General features: G+C 38.1%; 1 protein-coding gene across 2 annotated transcripts in view; it reads right to left on the reverse strand.

The window, feature by feature from the left end:
• Nucleotides 1–19,161, reverse strand: part of TMEM116 (transmembrane protein 116) — a 117,510-nt gene that overhangs the window by 19,468 nt on the left and 78,881 nt on the right. Inside the window, exon 11 of one of the 2 annotated variants that reach the window (XM_077748075.1) lies at nucleotides 14,307–14,340. The exons of the other annotated variant lie outside the window; for it this stretch is intronic. Coding sequence (XP_077604201.1) covers nucleotides 14,335–14,340 — 6 coding nt within the window. The 3' untranslated portion in view covers nucleotides 14,307–14,334. Of the gene's footprint in view, nucleotides 1–14,306; nucleotides 14,341–19,161 lie in introns of those variants that run through there. 2 annotated transcript variants of the gene reach the window in all.

Raw genomic sequence — 19,161 nt, forward strand, 5'->3', positions numbered from 1 at the left:
GTAAAGCTCAGGTGACAATTCTGCATTGCGTGTACTCAAGAAAGTATACCTTTTCACCTGACTCCCCTCCCCATCTGAGGGATTCTGATGAATACTTGTAGCACTATCCAACCATCTGTGTCAGTAGTCAACAGCCAGCCACTTTCCTAAGGTGACTCACTGCTATCTTTTACCAGTCTTTCCTGGGCAACTTACTGTCCTTTCTGTGCTGCCTTAGGCCAGCGGAGACCCAGGCTCTTCCCTTAGTTCCTCAAAGCACAGCCCCATCCAGGCTCTATGTTTTTAATCTAGATTTGTGGTTTTGAGGAACAAAGGGAAATTACAATGTGGGAAAAAAAAACATTTGGATGCTGCAGATATGTATTAATACTTCTAAGAGTCCAGGGGTCATTCCCCACTGGTGACTTAGATAGGCCATTTCTCTCCTTTTTGACCTGACCCAACATCTTTTCTGGTTCCTGTAGGAGTTCTTGTGATAATATCCTCATTATCTGGAATCAGATTCCACCACATTCTCTGGGGACCAGTGAAAAGGGACAAAAAAATGTTTTTAATGATTTACTGAAAACCTAAATCACGTCATCATACCCTCATGTGAACAAACAACAATGTAGGAGGAGGGGTTCATTCACTTTTATTATTCATTTTAGTAACTGAGGTTTTATTTATTTAATATACTAAATGTTTTACTACTTACTCTTCCACATTTCTTTTGAACTCCTTATATGCATCTATAGACATCAGTCTATGTCTTGGGCCATTTTTTCCATTCACAACAGAGACAAAGCTAAACTAAAATTACTTTGACAAAAATTTAGCTTCTTGTATGTTCAAACTTCATTTCTTAAGCTTATTTTTTATTTTTCTTGATATATAATTGACATATAACATATTAGTTTCAGGTGTACAACAAATTCCTATTTGGATATATTTTGAAATGATTATCACAGTAAGCTAACATGTATCACCATACACAGTTATATAATTTTTTTTCTTATGAGAACATTTAAGTTCTACTTTCTTAGTAACTTTCAAATATATAATACAGTATTAATTAGTCATTATGCTGTATATTATATCCCCAGGACTTATTTATTCCATGATTGAAAGTCTGCATCTCTTGCCTGCCTTCACCCATTTCACCAACCCCCTCATATCCTGCCTCTGGCAACTTTTCATTTGTTCTATCTCTGAGGTATTTTTGGTTTTTGTTTGTTTTTAGATTCCACATATAATTGAGAACATATGGTATAGGTCTTTCACTATTGACATTTCACTTATCAGTATTCTCTCAAGGTCTATCCATGTTGTTACACATGGCAAATTTCCTTTTTTCTTGCTGAATAATATTATATATATTTGTATATACATGTATTTGTATATATGTATATATTATTGTGTATATATACACGTGTATACATATAAAATACTCTTGTATAAATAGTAAATATACATATATATTATCACATTTTCTTTATCCATTCATCCATTGATAACACATAGGCTGCTTCCATGTCTTGGCTATTGTCAATATGCTCCAGTGAACATGAAGGTGCAGGTATCTTTTCAAGGTAGTGTTTTTGTTTCCTCTGGATAGCCAGCAGTGGAATTACTAAGTCATATGTTTAGTTCTACTTTTAACTTTTTTGAGGAACCTCCATAGTGTATTCACCAATTTACATTCCCACCAGTAGTATACAAGGGGTCCCTTTTGTACACAACCTCGCCAGCACTTGTTAGTTCATGTATTTTTTTTTAAATAATCATTCTAACAGGTATAGGGTGATAATTCATTATAGTTTTGATTTGCATTTCCCTGATAAGTGATACTGAGATCCTTTTCATGAACCTGTTGGCCATTTTTTTTCTACATTAAAAAACTTTTTTTACTGTTTGTTCATTTTTGAGAGACAGAGAGAGACAGAACGTGAGTGGTGGAGGGGCAGAGAGACAGACAGACTCTAAAGCAGGCCCCAGTCTCCAAGCTGTCAGCACAGAGCCTGAAGTGGGGTGGAACTCAGAAGCTGTGAGATCATGACCTGAGCCAAAGTTGGACACTTAACCAACTGAGCCACCCAGGTGCCCCTATAAATTTTATATGGAGAAAGAGAGAGAGCGTGCGCACGTGCACATGCACCTGAGCGGGGGAGGGGCAAACAGAGTGGGAGAGAAAGAATTCCAAGCAGGCTCCACACAGTGAGCACAGAACCCAATGCAGGGCTCAATTCCATGAACATGGAGATCATGACCTGAGCCAAAATCAAGAGTTGGACACTTAACCAACTGAGCCACCCAGGTGCCCACTGGTAGCTCTTCTTTGGAAGAAATGTCTATTCAGACCCTCTTCCCATTTTTTTATTAGGTTGTTTTACTCCTCTTTAGTTGTATGAGTTCTTTACATATTTGGGGTATTAACTCCTTATTAAGTACACAATTTGCAAATATTTTCTCCCATTCAGTAGTTGCTTTTCCTTTGCTGTGGAAGCTTTTAGTTTGAAGTAGTTTTAGTTATTTTTGTTTTTGTTGCCTTTGCTTTTGGTGTCAAATCCAAAAGAGCACTAACAAGACCAATGTCAAGAAGCTTACTGCCTATGTTTCCTTCTAGGAATTGTATGGTTTCAGGTCTTACATTCAAATCTTTAATCAATTTTAAGTTAATTTCTGTGAGGGAGTGCCTGGGTGGCTCAGTTGGTTGGGCGTCCGACTTCGGCTCAGGTCATGATCTCACGGTTCATGGGTTCGAGCCCCGTGTCGGGCTCTGTGCTGACCGCTAGCTCAGAGCCTGGAACCTGTTTCGGATTCTGTGTCTCCCTCTCCTTCTGACTCTCCCCTGCTCATACTCTCTATCTCAGAAATAAATTTTAAGGGGCGCCTGGGTGGCTTAGTTGGTTAAGCATCCGACTTTCGCTTAGGTCATGATCTCGCGGTTCGTGGGTTTGAACCCCGCGTTGGGCTCTGTGCTGACTGCCAGGTCAGAGCCTGGAGCCTGTTTCAGTCTGTGACTCCCTCTCTCTCTGACCCTCCCCTGCTCACGCTGTCTCTCTCTCTCTCCTAGAAATAAATAAGACATTAAAAATTAAAAAAAAAAAAAAAGAAAGAAATTTTAAAAAACATTAAAAAAAAGTTAATTTTTGTGTATGGGTATGATAGTGGTCCAGCTTCATTCTTTTGCAAGTTGACTGTATAGTTTTCCCAAGATCATTTATTTAAGAGACTGTCCTTTCCCCATTGCCTATTTGTGGCTTTACTGTCATATATTAATTGACTATATGTGTGAGTTTATTTCTGGGCTTTCTATTCTGTTCCACTGACCTAGATGTCTATTTTTACGCCAATGCCATACTGTTTTGATTACTATAGCTTTGTAATATAGTTTGAAATCAGGAAGTGTGATGCTTCGAACTTTGTTCTTCTTTCTTAAGGTTGTTTCGATTACTTTTGTGGTTCCACACAAATTTTAGGTTATTTGTTCTACTTCTACATAAAAATGCTGTGGAATTTTTGTAGGAAACTGAACAGAACCTGTAGATTTCTTTGGATAGTATCAGCATTTTAACAGTATTAATTCTTGGAGTGCCTAGGTGGCTCAGTTGGTTAAGCATCCAACTTCAGCTCAGGTAATGAATGATCTTGTGGCTCATGGGTTCGAGCCCCACATCAGGCTCTGTGCTGACAGCTTGGAGCCTGGAGCCTGCTTCAGATTCTGTGTCTCCCTCTCTCTCTGCCTGTCCCCCATTCATGTTCTCTTTTTCTCAAAAATAAACATTAAAAAAAATAAACAATATTAATTCATCCAACCCATGAGCATGAAATATCTTTACATTTCTTTGTGTCTTCCTCAATGTCTATCATCAACATCTTATAGTTTTTAGTTATAGGTCTTTCACCTCCTTGGTTAAATTTATTCCTAGGTATTTTATTCTTTTTGAGACAATTGTAAATGGGGCTATTTTCTTAATTTTTTGGATAGTTCATTATTAGTGTATAGAAACATAACTGATTTTGTATATTGATTTTGTATCCTGCAACTTGACTGAATTCACTTATTAGTTCTAAATTTTCTGTTGGAGTCTTTATTATTTATTATTAATAATGTTTAGAGTAAGCTTTACAGCCAACACGGGGCTTGAACTCAAGACCCTGAGATTGAGAGTCTCATGCTCTACCAAATGAGCCAGCCAGGCACCTTAGTGGAGTCTTTATATGGCATCTGCAAGTAGTGAGGCTTTAGTTCTTTTCTGGATGCCTTTTATTTTTCTTGCTCAATTTCTCTGGCTAGGATTTCCAATACTATGTTGAATAAAAGTAGTTAGAATCAGTATCCTTGTCTTGTTACTAATCTTAGAGGAAAAGCTTTCAGCTTTTTATCACTGTGTATGATGTTAGCTCTGGGGTGAAACTACATTCCTGAGTAGAATTTTGTCATTTAGGGTGAGGTATTGATCAAAAGTCTCACTGAAATATTTTCATAAAATAAAATTTTTTAAAAAGGCAAACTTCCTCCACCAGTGAAAATGCTGAACAACTTAAAAATAAGTTTTCACCTTGCTTCTAGACATACAGCTATCAAAATTTTTGAACTTTAAAAAAATGTTTTAATGTTTATTTTTGAGAGAGAGAGAGACAGAGTGTGAGGGGTGAGGTAAATAGAGACAGAAGGAGACACAGAATCTGAAACAGGCTCCAGGCTCTGAACTGTCAGCACAGAGCCCAACGAGGGGCTCAAACTCAGTAACAGCAAGATCATGACGTAGGCCAAAGTTGGATGCTTAACCGACTGAGCCACCCAGGTGCCCCTAAGCATCTTTATTAATCCCCTATTATATATGTCTTATGGCTCTAGGTGACTACTTTGTAATGGGAAAATGAATCTTCCATTACCTTTCCCCATAAATATGCACAATCCACTACCTTATGTTCTGTTATGAAAAAATCATTCCACTTCCAGAAGCTGCAGAGGACAGAAGGAGCTAAACAGTTTGACCTTGATCTTACCTCTGAAACAGAACCTACATCTTTGAAACCTATGACATAATGAACTATAATTATAGACATTTCAAGCTATCAGTAGTTTTTGTTTAATGAGGGGATGCAAAATTTGCCTTTGTAGAAGAACCCTTTAGTGAGGTTTTATTTTAAATGTCAAACTCAAGGCCTGTTCTTCACTAGAGTGGTTGAGACAAGATTATACAGCTTCACTAAACTTGTAAATGAGCGGTCTTCAATGTAGGTAAAGTTACATTCTTACACTGAGAAGGAAGGATTTTGTGAGAGAAAAGTTGGAAGTTGGGGACCTGGGCTTTGTATAAAAGTGTCCAGGTAAAAGACTGAGGCATGAGAATGTCTGAAGGTACCCCCTAACCCCTCCCCAGAGGGGTGGCCTCTGTGAAGTGCTGAAGCACTGATATCAAGCATCCATTATCCCCTGATTTCTGAACTGTAAACCCTGTTATCTTCAGAAAGGCTAGACCAAACACTTTTACAAAATGAAACCCTATCCTATATGCTCCTTTTATTTTGGACTCCCTCCCTTTAATAAGATGCTCTCTTAATTTATTTCACTTACCTACTTCTCTTTTCACCTCCTTCACTGATTGCAGTTCTCCTCACTGTTCTTAGAAATCACTGCTAACTTGGTACACAACTTTCCGTACCCTTTTCCATAGTCATGTAATTACATATAAATGTTCTGGGGTAATCTTTTAAAAATGAGCTCATATTATTCACATTCCTTTGAATCTTGCTCTTATCTGCATAGTGGTAGGTTCACCAAGTCATTCTGTATATTTCTAAACCACTCTTTGTCATGACTGCACAGTATTCCATGGTATGTTGCTAACAATATTCTATAGCTAATCAACCATTTTTAATAGACATGAATTTTGTCCCCAGAGTTGTTGTTTTTAGCCACCAAAAATAATACTGCCAACAAAATCCTTCCAAATACACAAATTTGAATATAGTACATCCAGGATTTTCTTCTGAGTCCTATTCTTTACCTGTCCTGTCTTCCTATTACTCCTTTCTCTTTTCCACCACTCCTATTGGCAGAATTCTTCTCTCAATAATGACTGACAGGCTAGCTCTGGAAACGTAAACCAAGTGAGAAGTACCTCCCAGTATCCTGCTTCAGCCAATCCTGTTGCTTGCTAGATTTAATTCAAACTTTGGCTGCTTGTATCTTGCTTGGTTCAGAGAGGCAGTAACTCCACAGCTAGAATTCATTGTTACCAGTGGATAAGGCTGAGGAGATTTATGGGAACCTGCTCCTTTCCTATAAGGCCTTGCAGAGGTAGTCTCAGAAGACATCTCTCAATGAAAATAAAATAATATATTTTCCCAGATATGACATTACAGGTTTAGGGATAGTCTGTTGGGGCTTTGGACCTTCTGCCCCTTGAATTCAATACAATGAAATCTAAAATTCATATCCAGAGAGAGCATTTCCCATACCACTGGACTACTCTAGGTCTAATTAGAGAGGTTGGCCAAAGCACTTGGACTTTGAAGTCAAAGTAATTTGGGTTTGAATCTCTACTCCTCTTTCTTAGCTGTGAGTTTGGATAACATTTTTACCCTATGAACATCAGTTTTTTTCAACCATAAATCGAATACATCATAAATACCTTGCAGGGTTACCACGAGGATTGCTAGTCTGTAAAATTTTTAGACTACAGCTCAGAACAAAAAATGCAATAAATACTTGTTCAGGTTACCACTGTTTTCCTTTGTTACATCCCATATTAGGAAATTAGGCCATTCTAGGGTAAATCTTTCTCATCCCACATCCTCTCAATCTCTACAAGTTATAAACCCCAGAAATTCCTATTCAGAATATACCTCTGAAGTGACGACTGTGGTATGCTTTACAAAGATTCCACCTAAATTTAACTAGAGTGTCTTCTTCTGTGTAATACCTATCTTCTTAAATAAAAATCTCATGAAAAAAAAACTTGTCAGGAAGTTATACACGAAGAGGGAACTGATAGAGTGGGCAGGATAAGAATCTTCAAAGAGGAAAGTAAGGAGCTATGTTAGCATAAGGAAATGTGGTTTTGCATAGAGCTTGGTGGTAAATAAAATGTGCTATCACCATACAATGGACCATTACTTATAAAAAGGAAAGTAACAGTGATACATACTATAGTATAAGAGAACCTTGAAAACATTATGCTAAATGAAAAAAGCCAGTCACAGAAGATGACATATTACATGATTTCATCTATATTTACATACAGGATAGGCAAATTCAGAAAAAAAAGGAGCCGAAGAAGCTGAGGGGAGAGAATGAGGAGTAACTGCTACTGAGCACAGGTTTCTTTCTAGAGTGATAAATATGTTCTAAAATTAGACTATGATGATGGCTGCACAATCTATAAATAAGCTTTCCATAGGTGAATTTTATAGTGTGTTAATTATACATCAGTAAAGCTATTTTAAAATTTTTTAAATGTTTATTTATTTTTGAGAGTGAGAGAGACAGAGCACGAGGTTGGGGAGGGCTAGAGAGAGACGGAGACATAGAATCTGAAACAAGCAAGTTCCAAGCTCTGAGCTGTCAGCACAGAGCCTGATGCAGGGCTCAAACTCACGAACCGTGAGATCATGACCTTAGCCGAAGTCAGATGCTTAAATGACTGAGCCACTCACGTGCTCTTAAAGCTATTTTTAAAAGTTTAGAACATTAAATGTAAGGATAAATACCTGTTCATCACTACTCCTGATCTTCCCACTCCTCCCTATTGGGAACAATTATCATCAGTGTGGTCTATTTTTAGGCAGAAAACATAGGAAACAATCAATAAAACTAATAGGCAACTGACAGAATGGGAAAAGATAGTTGCAAATGACATATCAGATGAAGGGCTAGTATCCAAAATCTATAAGGAACTCACCAAATTCCACATCCAAAAAACAAACAATCCAGTGAAGAAATGGGCAGAAGACATGAACAGACACTTCTCCAAAGAGGACATCCAGATGGCCAACAGACACATGAAACGATGCTCAGCGTCCCTCCTCATCAGGGAAATACAAATCAAAACCACACTGAGATACCACCTCACGCCAGTCAGAGTGGCAAAAATGAACAAATCAGGAGACTCTAGATGCTGGCGAAGATGTGAAGAAATGGGCACCCTTCTACACTGTTGGTGGGAATGTAAACTGGTGCAGCCCCTCTGGAAAACAGTGTGGAGGTTCCTCAAAAAATTAACAGTAGAACTTCCCTATGAACCAGCAGTAGCACTGCTAGGAATTTACCCAAGATATACAGGAGTGCTGATGCATAGGGGCACACATACCCTAATGTTCATAGCAGCACTCTCAACAATAGCCAAAACATGGAAAGAGCCTAAGTGTCTATCAACTGACAAATGGATCAAGAAGATGTGGTTTATCCATGAGAGACTCTTGAATGCTGAGAACAAACTGAGGACTGAAGGTTGTGCAGGGGAAGAGGGGAGATGGGCAGGGAGGAGGGCACTTGTGGGGATGAGCACTGGGTATTATACGGAAACCAACTTGACAATAAACTATCTGTAAAAAAAAAAAAAAAAGAAGATGTGGTTTATCTATACGATTGAATACTACATGGCAATGAGAAAGAATGAAATCTTGCCATGTGCAGCAACGTGGATGGAACTTGAGGGTGTTATGCTGAGCAAAACAAGTCAGGCAGAGAAGGGCAGATACCATCGGTTTGCACGTATAGGCAGATTAGGAGGAACTTAACAGAGGACCATGAGAGAGAAGAAGGGGAAAAACAGTTGGGGAGAGGGAAGGAGGCAAACCATGAGAGACTCTTGAATGCTGACAACAAACTGAGGGCTGATGGGAATGGGAGAGAGGGGAAGAGGGGTGATGGGCATGGGAGGGGGAATGTTGGGATGCACTGGGTGTTATATGGAAACCAACTTGACAATAAACTATTTAAGAAAAAAATAAAGAGATGGAACTGCAAAAAAAAAAAAAAGGAATAAATGTTTAAAAAACCCTCATTTTGGGAGTGCCTGGGTAGCTTAGTCAGTTGAGTGTCTGACTTGATTTCAGCTTAGGTCATGATCTCAGGATTGTGGGATCAAGACCCTCATTTAGCTCTGTGCTGAGCGTGCACCCTGTCTGAGGTTCTCTCCCCCACCCCTGCACCGTTCCTCTCCCCTCCTTGTGCTCTCTATAAAAAACAACAAATAAATAACTCATTTTGTTTTGCAGATGGGTCCATATTACACATGAGCTCTTCAAAGGAAATGCTTTGGTAGGATCTTGGGCATTTTAATGCTTACTATATTTGATGTGATTCAAATAAAGCAGCATCAAAATATCTGGGGAAAGGCACTATTATTTCTGCAAAGGATTTCACTCCTGGCTAATTCACTGGGTCTCTATGATGGGTCAAATATTCCTGATAATATATTAAGAATTTTGCTGTATACTCTCCTGCAATTGGAAAAAAAAACTTTTTGGAAAAAATCATGCATGGGAAAGGGGAAGTCCTGGGAAAGTTCTCAGTTAAGGGAAACTGTGAAGGAAGTAATAATATTTTGTATTTGTATTGATTGCTCTTTTCACTTTGCAAAGCATTTTTAGAAATGCTGTTGAATAATCAACAAAACCACATAGATATGCCCATTTCCACACTACAAAAAAGAAGCTGATGCTCAAAGAGATTAAATGACAAAAACAGCAATTTGCAAACAACCAAACTGGGACTTGAATTCAGGTTTTCTAGGTTAAAAAAAACTTTTTGGCAAGGCTCCATATCACAGTCCATGGAAAAAATTATTTACCATAGGATGTAGCATTCCCTTTTTCAATGGTTAGGAAATAAATCTACATACGAGATTTGCACAAACTGGCAGCAGCACTTCAGTTTTTCACAATCTCCTCAAATCACCCCATAAAAAATGCCAAAGCACTAGGATGGTAAAATCAAAACCTACAAATGATACCTAAAACTGATAAAGCATCTGACAACTCTCCAAGTATGGATAGATGAGGACAAACTATTGACAGCTGTAAGACCCAAGTGGTGTTAGTTATCTGTCAGAGAGAAAGCAGAGAAGAGTAATGAGATGTCTCCTGGGCCCCAGAAAAGAAAATACTCTAACTACCAAACAGATACTCTGGGAAGCAGAATGAGCCAATTTGCAAAAGAAGCATCTAAATTTGTAAAGGGTTCCTGACACTTCAATTCAGAGGAGAATACAAGAGGTCGACTGTAGGTGTGAATGCGCCAGAGAAGTCTAAGGGCTAAGAGTTTTTAAACTTAAACTTTCAGGAGTGCCTGGGTGGCTCAGTCAGTTAAGCAACTGATTTCAGCTCAGGTCATGATCTCACAGTTTGTGGGTTTGAGCCCCACATCAGGCTCTGTACAGGCTGATAGCTAGCTCCGAGCCTGGAGCTTGCTTCAGATTCTGTGTGTGTGTGTGTCTCTCTCTGACCCTTCCCTGCTCACGCTGTGTGTCTCTGTCTCTCAGAAATAAATAAAACAGTAAAAAAAATTTTTTTAATAAAATAAAAATAAATAAAAATAAAATTAAACTTTCAGGACAAANTAAACAGTCTTTACTATGTTTATGTAGTATCTTCATATTTTTTAATTTATTTTTATTTTATTTTATTTATTTTTTTATTTTATTTATTTATTTATTTATTTATTTTGAGAGAGACAGGGAGAGGCAGAGAGGGAGGGAGGGAGGAGCAGAGAGAAGAGAGAGAGTATCCCAAGCAGGCTCCATGCTTAGCGCTAGAACCCAATGTGGAGGTCACGATTCATGAGATCATGACTGGAACTGAGATCAAAAGCCAGACACCCAAATGACTGAGCCACCCAGGCACCCTCCCCCATGAAATTTGTAAAAATAGGAACAAGTGGTGAATTTTAACAAAATTTTTGGCAGGTATTCTTAGGTTCATTTTTTTCTCCTTTAAGCTTTTGTGTGATGAATTATGATACACCTATTAAAAAGCCAAACTCATGCTTATGTTTCTGGCATAAATTTTTTTTTTAATTTAAATTCAGGTTAGTTAACATATAGTGCAGTATTAGTTTCAAGAGCAGAATTCAGTGATTCATCACTTACATATAGCACCCAGTGCTCATTCCAACAAGTGACCTCCTTAATGCTCATCACCCATTTAGCCCATCCCTCCCACATCCCCTCCAGCCACTCTCAGTTTGTTCTCTGTATTTAAGAGTCTCTTATGGGTTGTCCCCTTTTCTGTTTTTACCTTATTTTTCCTTCCCTTTCCCTATATTCATCTGTTTTGTTTCTTGAATTCCATATATGAGTGAAATAGTATTTGTGCTTCTCTTATTTTGCCTAGCCCAATAAATTCTAGCTTCATCCACATTGTTGCAAATGGCAAGATTTCATGCTTTTTGATCACCAAATAATGCTCCATTTTATTTATATATAATATATATAATAATATATAATATTTCATTATACACACACACACATCTTCTTTACCCATTCATCAGTCAATGCACATTTGGGCTCTTTCCATGATTTGGCTATTGTTGATAGCACTGCTATAAGCAGAGCAGTGCAGGTGTCCCTTTAAATCAGTATTTTTGTATCCTTTCTGTAACTTCCTAGTAGTGCAATTGCTGGGTCACAGGGTAGTTCTATTTTTAACTTTTTGAGAAACCTCCGTACGGTTTTCCTGAGTGGCTGCACCAGTTTGCATTCCCATCAACAGTGCAAAAAGGTTCCCCTTTCTCTGCATCCTTGCCAATGTCCACTGTTTCCTGAGCTGTTAATTTTAGCCATTGTGACAGGTGTGAGGTTATCTCATTGTAGCTTTGATTTGTATTTCCCTTATGATTAATGATGCTGAGCATCTTTTATGTGTCTGTTAGCCATCTGGATGTCATCTTTGGAAAAGTGTCTCTTCATGTCTTCTGTCCATTTCTTCACAAGATTATTTGTTTTTTGGGTGTTGCGTTTGATAAGTTCTTTATAGATTTTGGATACTAACCTTTTATCTGATATGTCATTTGCAAATGTCTTCTCCCATTCCGTTGGTTGCCTTTTCATTTTGTTGATGGTTTCCTTCATTGTGCAGAAGCTTTTTATCTTGCTGAGGTCCCAAGTACATTTCTGCTTTTGTTTCCCTTGTCTCCAGAGATGTGTTAAGGAGCTGCTGTGGCCGAGGCCAAAGAGGTTGCTGCCTGTTTTCTCCTCTAGGGCTTTGATGGTTTCCTGTTTCACATTTAGGTCTTTCATCTATTTTGAATTTATTTTTGTGTATGGTGTAAGAAAGTGGTCCAAGTTAATTCTTCTGCATGTCACTGGCCAGTTTTCCCAACACCATTTGCTGTAGAGACTGCCTTTTTTCCTGCCTCTTTCCTGCTTTGTCAAAGATTAGTTGGCCATACATTTGTGGGTCCCCTTCTGGATTTTCTATTCTGTTCCATTGACCTATGTGCCTGTTTTGATGGCATAAATTCTTTTTGAGCATGGTATTTTCCTCCAATATACGAGATTCTATTTGTAATATATCTTTTTGCTTGTGTCTACATTCAGAATAAGTGAGATTATCTCTGCCTTTAAAATATGCCATCTTTATCAAATTAAGGTATTATGATTACATTAACTCCATAAAGAACCTTCAATGTTTTCCTTTAGATTTTCAAATTTAGTGACAACAAATTTGCACAAATATATTGGTATAATTTCAAATACACCCATATCATACATTCCTAAATTATTCATTTTTTTATTGTGGTAACAACACATGAAATCTACATTTCTAACAAAATTTTAAGTACTATACTTTATTGTTGACTATAGGTACAATGTTGTACAGATTTCCAGAACTTATTTACCATGCTTAACTGAAACTTTATGCTATTGATTAATAAATCCCCATTCCCCAGCATGTGACAATCACCACTCCACTTTTTGATTCTATGAATTTGGCTTAGATATCTCATATAAGTAGAATTATGCAGTATCTGTATTTCTGTGATTTCTCTATTTAGTGTAATGTCCTCAAGGTTCATCTATGTTTTCACAAATTGTAGGATTTCCTTATTTAAGACTGAATAGTATTCTGTGGTACATACATATGCATTTTCTTTATCTGTTTGACAATGCTATGATAAATCATGGCAACAATGAACATGAGAATGCTAGTATCTCTTTGCGATCCCTATTTCAATCATTTAAATAAGTGCCATAAATGGGATTGTTGTATTGTAGGATGGTTCTATTGTTAATTGTTTTGAGGAACCTCCATATTGTTTTCAATAGTGGTCACACTGTTTTGCATTCCCACCAACAGTATGAAAGGGTCTAATTTCAACAAATCCTAACTAACACTGTTTGGTTTTGGTTTTGTTTTTTTGGATAATAGCCATTCCAAAAGATGTGAGGGGATATCTCATTGTAGTTCTGATTTACATTTCCCTGATCATTATAATGAACATTTTTTCATACATTTGTTGGCCATCTGTATGTCTTTGGAGAAATGTCTATCCAAGTCCTTAGCCCACTTTATAAGTGGGGTATTAACTTTGCTACTGAGTTGTAGGAGTTCCTTATATATTTTGGAGATGAGTCCCTTATCAGATATCAGGTTTGCAAATATTCTCTCATACTATGAAACGTGACTTTTCATTCTGTTGACTGTTTGCTGTACAGAAACTTTTTAGCTTGATGTAGTCCCACTAATTTTTATTTGTATTGGTTGTGCTTTTGGTAGTATATCCATGAAATCATTCCAATGTCATGAAGCTTTTTCTACGTGGTTTACAGTTTCAGGTCTTAGATTTAAGTCTTTAATTCATTTTGGGTTAATTTTTGTGTATGGTGTAAAATAAGGGTCCAATTTCATTCTTTTGCATGTAGATGTCTAGTTTCCAAACATCATTTGTTGAAGAAACTATTCTTTTCCAATTGCATATTCTTTGCACCCTTGTTGAAGATGAGTTGACCACATCAGTCTGAATCTGTTTCACTGGTCTGTGTGTTTATCTTTATGCCAGTATCATATTGTTTTCATTACTGTAACTTTGTAATATATTTTGGAATTAGGAAATGTGATGCCTCCAGCTTTGCTGTTTTTCCTCAATATTGATTTGGTGCCATCCCTCTTAGCACCACTTTTGCTACATCCCTTAAGGTTTCATACGTTTTCATTTTGTCTTGAGCCATTCTCTTCTTTTTTTAAAAGATTTTTATTTATTTAAGTAATCTCCACACCCAACATGGGGCTTGAACTCACAAACCCAAGATTAAAAGTTGTATGCTCTTCCAACTGAGCCAGCTGGGTGTCCCATCTGGAAGTATTTTCTTTTTTTAAAAATTTTTTTAATGTTTTTATTTATTTCTAGGAGAGAGAGAGAGAGACAGCATGAGCAGGGGAGGGTCAGAGAGAGAGGGAGTCACAGACTGAAACAGGCTCCAGACTCTGAGCTGGCAGTCAGCACAAAGCCCAACGTGGGGCTCGAACCCAAGAACCGCGAGATCACGACCTAAGCGAAAGTCGGACGCTTAACTGACTAAGCCACCCAGGCGCCCCTGGAAGTATTTTCTAATTTCATTTTTAACTTCTTCTGTGACCCAACAGTTGCTCAAGGCTGTGTTGTTAATTTCCACATATTTGTGAAATTTTCAGTTTTCCTTCTACTGATTTCTAGTTCCAGTCTATTGTAGTCAAAAAAGATACCTAATGATTTCAGTATTCTTAAATTTGCTAAGACTTATTTTGTGACCTGACATGTGATCTCCACTGGAGAAAATTCTGTGTACACTTGAGAAGAATGTGTATTCTGCCCCCATTAGATGCAATGTTCTGGTATGTCTAATTAGGTCCATTTGGTCTATATTAAGTCCTCTGTTTCTTTAATGACATTCTATCTGGATGTCCTACCCATTATTGAAAGTGGGATATAAAAGGGTGCCCGGGTGGCTTAGTTGGTTAAGCGTCTGACTTGGGCTCAGGTCATGATCTCAGTTCATGAGTTCGAGCCCCACACTGGGCTCTGTGCTGATAGCTCAGAGCCTGAAGCCTGTTTCAGATTCTGTTTCTTCCTCTTTTTATTTTTTTATTTTTTTTTAATGTTTTATTTATTTCTGAGAGAAAGAGAGAGAGAGAGAGAGACAGCTTGAGCAGGGGAGGGTCAGAGAGAGAGGGAGACACAGAATCTGAAACAGGCTCCAGGCTCTGAGCTAGCTGTCAGCACAGAGCCCGACACGGGGCTCAAACCCATGAACCATGGGATCATGACCTGAGCCGAAGTCGGACGCTTAACCGACTGAGCCACCCAGGCGCCCCTGTTTCTTCCTCTTCTCTGCCTCTCCCTTGCTCATACTCTGTTTCTCTCTCTCTCCCTCTCTCTCTTAAAAATAAATAAACATTTAAAAAGTTAAAAAAAAAAAAAAGAAGGTGGAATATTGAAGTCCCCTATTATTAGTACAGTAAAACCTTGGTTTGCAAACCTAATTCATTCTGGAAACATGTTTGTAATCCAAAGCACTTATATATCAAAGCGAATTTCCCATAAGAAATAATGGAAACTCAAATGATTTATTCCACAACTCAAAAATCTTCATAGAAAAATGTTACAATTCTGTAATATAATACAAAATGATAAAGAAAATATAATATATAAGGAAAAATAAACAGACTAACCTACACTTACCTTTGAAAACCTTCATGCTGGTGTGAGGGAGATGAGAGAGAGGAGGGTTATTGTGTAGGATGACTTTTACTATTACTAATGGATGTTGACTACAGTACAGTATTAATAAACTTTTGTCATATACTGTATTTAATGTAAGTGGCAATGAGGTAGCAGAGGAAAGGGTCTATATCTGCAGGCAGCCTCACCTAGAATGAAGCCGAGCATTCCTAAGCTTACTCTTGTATGGAAAAGCAAAGAACTGTCCATAGGTACTTTGAAATGACAAAAAAAAAAATTCACTAATGCTGGTTGTGGGCACCTTCCAACATACTGGAAAATTATTAATTTCTACCAAACACCACGGCCTGAGACCAGACATCTGAGCACGGGAGATGATCACTCACAATCCCTCAGCAAGTGAGTGAGAGAGAGAGAGAACCATTGGCTCAGTTGTGATGTCACATTTGGCTTCACGTATTACTTGTAAGACATCACTCGTTAATCAAGTTTTATTTCCATTTTGTTGATTTTTTTGGTATTGATATGCTTTAATTCCTTTCTTTTCTCTTTTGTAACTTCTAGTTGGTAGTTAAAAAGTTGGTAATTTTTTGGTTACCTTGGGGCTCACATAAAATATAGTTTTAAGGGTCTATTTTATGCTGATAACCACTTAAGCTTACTCACATAAAAAACTCAACATTTTAACTTCTACACCTCTACTTTGTTATTATTGTCATAATTAGCATCTATTCATATTGTGTATTTTATAATATGTTTTTAGTTACTTTTAATACTTTTGCCTTTCAACTTTTATACTAGAATTAAAAGTGATTTACTTACCATCATTAAAGTAACACAGTATTCTGTATTTGTCTATATATTTACCTTTACCAATGAGTTTTATATTTTCTTAAGTTGTTACATTGATTTTTAGCATCCTTTGAACTTGAAGAACTCCCCCTTTATCACTTCTTTCAAGGCAGTTCTAGTAATGGTTAACTCCCTCAACCTTTGTTTTAGGAAACTCTTCATTTCTTCATTTGGGGGGAATAATTTTGCCAGGTAAAGTATTCTTGGTTGGCAGGTTTTTTTCTTTCAGTTTGAATATATCATGCAACTCTGTTCTGGCCTACAAAGTTTCTGCTGAAAAAAACCACCAAGGGGCACCTGGGTAGCTCAGTTGGTAAAGCATCCAACTTCAGCTCAGGTCATGATCTCGCCATTCGTGGGTTCAAGCCCCATATTTGGCTCTGTTCATGGCTTTAAGCCCCGGGTTGGGTTCTGTGCTGACAGCTCAGAGCCTGGAGCTTCCTTCAGATTCTGTGTCTCCCTCTATCTCTCTGCCTCTCCCCTGTCTTGGGCTCTGTCTCTCTCTCAAAAATAAATAAACATTAAAAAAAAAACCCAACTCACCAAGAGTCATAAATGTTCCCTCTTATATAACAAGTTGCTTTTCTCTTATTTCAAATTTCTCTTTGATTTTTGACAATTTGATTATAACATGTCTCAGTGTAGCTATCTTTGGAGTCCTCCTATTTGGTGTTCTCTACAGTCTTCATGGATCTGTACACATTCATTTCCTTCTCCAGATCTGTGAATTTTCCAGCCTCTATTTCTTTGAATAAGATTTCTGGTCCTTTTGTTTTTTTTTTTCTCTGTCCTTCTGGGACTCCTATAATGTGTATATTGCACTGCTTTATGGTATCTTTTAAGTCCCTGAACTTTCTTTCTTTTTTTTTTCTTTTTGCTCCTCTGACTGAATTATTTTCAATGATTTCTTTTTGAATTCATTCATCTGTTTGATCTCACGTCATGATCTCACAGTTCATGAGTTTGAGTCACACATCAGGTAAGCTCAAGCCCTGCTTCAGGTGAGCCCGTGCTCTGCTTTGGGTAAGCACAAGCCCCGCTTCAGGTGAGCATGAGCCCCATTTCAGGTAAAACGTGAGCCCCATTTCTATTTCCCTCTGCCTCTTGCTCACTTGCACCCTCTCCTTCTGAAAAAAGTTTTTTTAATAAATAAATAATTCCTCTTAAATTATCTTTTTATTAGCTATTTCTTACAGTTCTTTTTAAAAGTTTTTTTTTTTATTTTAGAGAGACAGAGTGTGCACGTGAGGAGGGGGAGGCGTGGGGAGAGAACGAAAGAGAGACAAAGAGAGAGAGAAAGAGAGAGAAGGAGAATCCCAAGCAGACTCCACACTCGGCATGGAGCCTGATATGGGGGTCAATTCCACAACCCTCAGATCATGACCTGAGCCAAAATCAAGAGTCAGACGCTTAACCTACTGAGCCACCCAGGCACCCTTCCTTATATTTATAATAGTTTTTTGTTTTTTTTTTTTAATTTTTTTTTTGTTTTATTTATTTATTTCTAGGAGAGAGAGAGAGAGAGAGAGACAGCGTGAGCAGGGGAGGGTCAGAGAAAGAGGGAGTCACAGACTGAAACAGGCTCCAGGCTCTGAGCTGGCTGTCAGCACAGAGCCCGACGCGGGGCTCGAACCCACGAACCGCGAGATCATGACCTAAGCGAAAGTCGGACGCTTAACCGACTAAGCCACCCAGGCGCCCCTATTTATAATAGTTTTTAAGTGTGTTTGGCAGTCATGTTGGTATTAAAAAACTTATACTGAAATAATTCAAAGGAAATCACAAAGATAACATAAAAAGGTCATATATATCTTTCACTGAGTTTCTCCCTTTGATACAGGAGTATCACAACCAGGACTTCAACATCAATACAATATGAAGAGTTCTATGCCATTTTATCATGTGTAGATTTTTTTTTTTAATTTTTTTTTAATGTTTTATTTATTTCTAGGAGAGAGAGAGAGAGAGAGAGACAGCGTGAGCAGGGGAGGGTCAGAGAGAGAGGGAGTCACAGACTGAAACAGGCTCCAGGCTCTGAGCTGGCCGTCAGCACAGAGCCCGGCGCGGGGCTTGAACCCTCGAACTGCGAGATCATGACCTAAGCGAAAGTCGGAAGCTTAACCGACTAAGCCACCCAGGCGCCCCTATCATGTGTAGATTTCTGTAACCACCACCACAATCAAGATAGAGGACTATGCAATCACCATAAAGGTCTCATTCATACACTCCTCTATATAGTCACCCCACCATTCCTAACACTGGCAACCACTAGTATCTTTTCCATCTCTAATTTTTTTTTTAATATTTTTATTTATTTCTAGGAGACAGAGAGAGAGAGACAGCGTGAGCAGGGGAGGGTCAGAGAGAGAGGGAGATACAGACTCCGAAATAAGCTCCAGGCTCTGAGCTGGCAGTCAGCACAGAGCCCGACACGGGGCTCGAACCCACTAACTGCGAGATCATGACCTAAGCGAAAGTCGGACGCTTAACCAACTAAGCCACCCAGGCGCCCCTAATTTTGTTATTTCAAAAATGTTATACAAATGGAATCCTACAGTATGTAACCTTTTAAGATTGCTTTTTTTGCTCACTGTAATGTCCTTGAGATCCTGCTAAGTTGTTTTGTGGATCAATGGTTCCTTTTTGATGCTAAT

The sequence above is a fragment of the Crocuta crocuta genome, unplaced genomic scaffold, assembly GCF_008692635.1.
Source record: "Crocuta crocuta isolate KB4526 unplaced genomic scaffold, BGI_CrCroc_1.0 scaffold29, whole genome shotgun sequence".
In the NCBI taxonomy this organism is placed as follows: domain Eukaryota; kingdom Metazoa; phylum Chordata; class Mammalia; order Carnivora; family Hyaenidae; genus Crocuta; species Crocuta crocuta.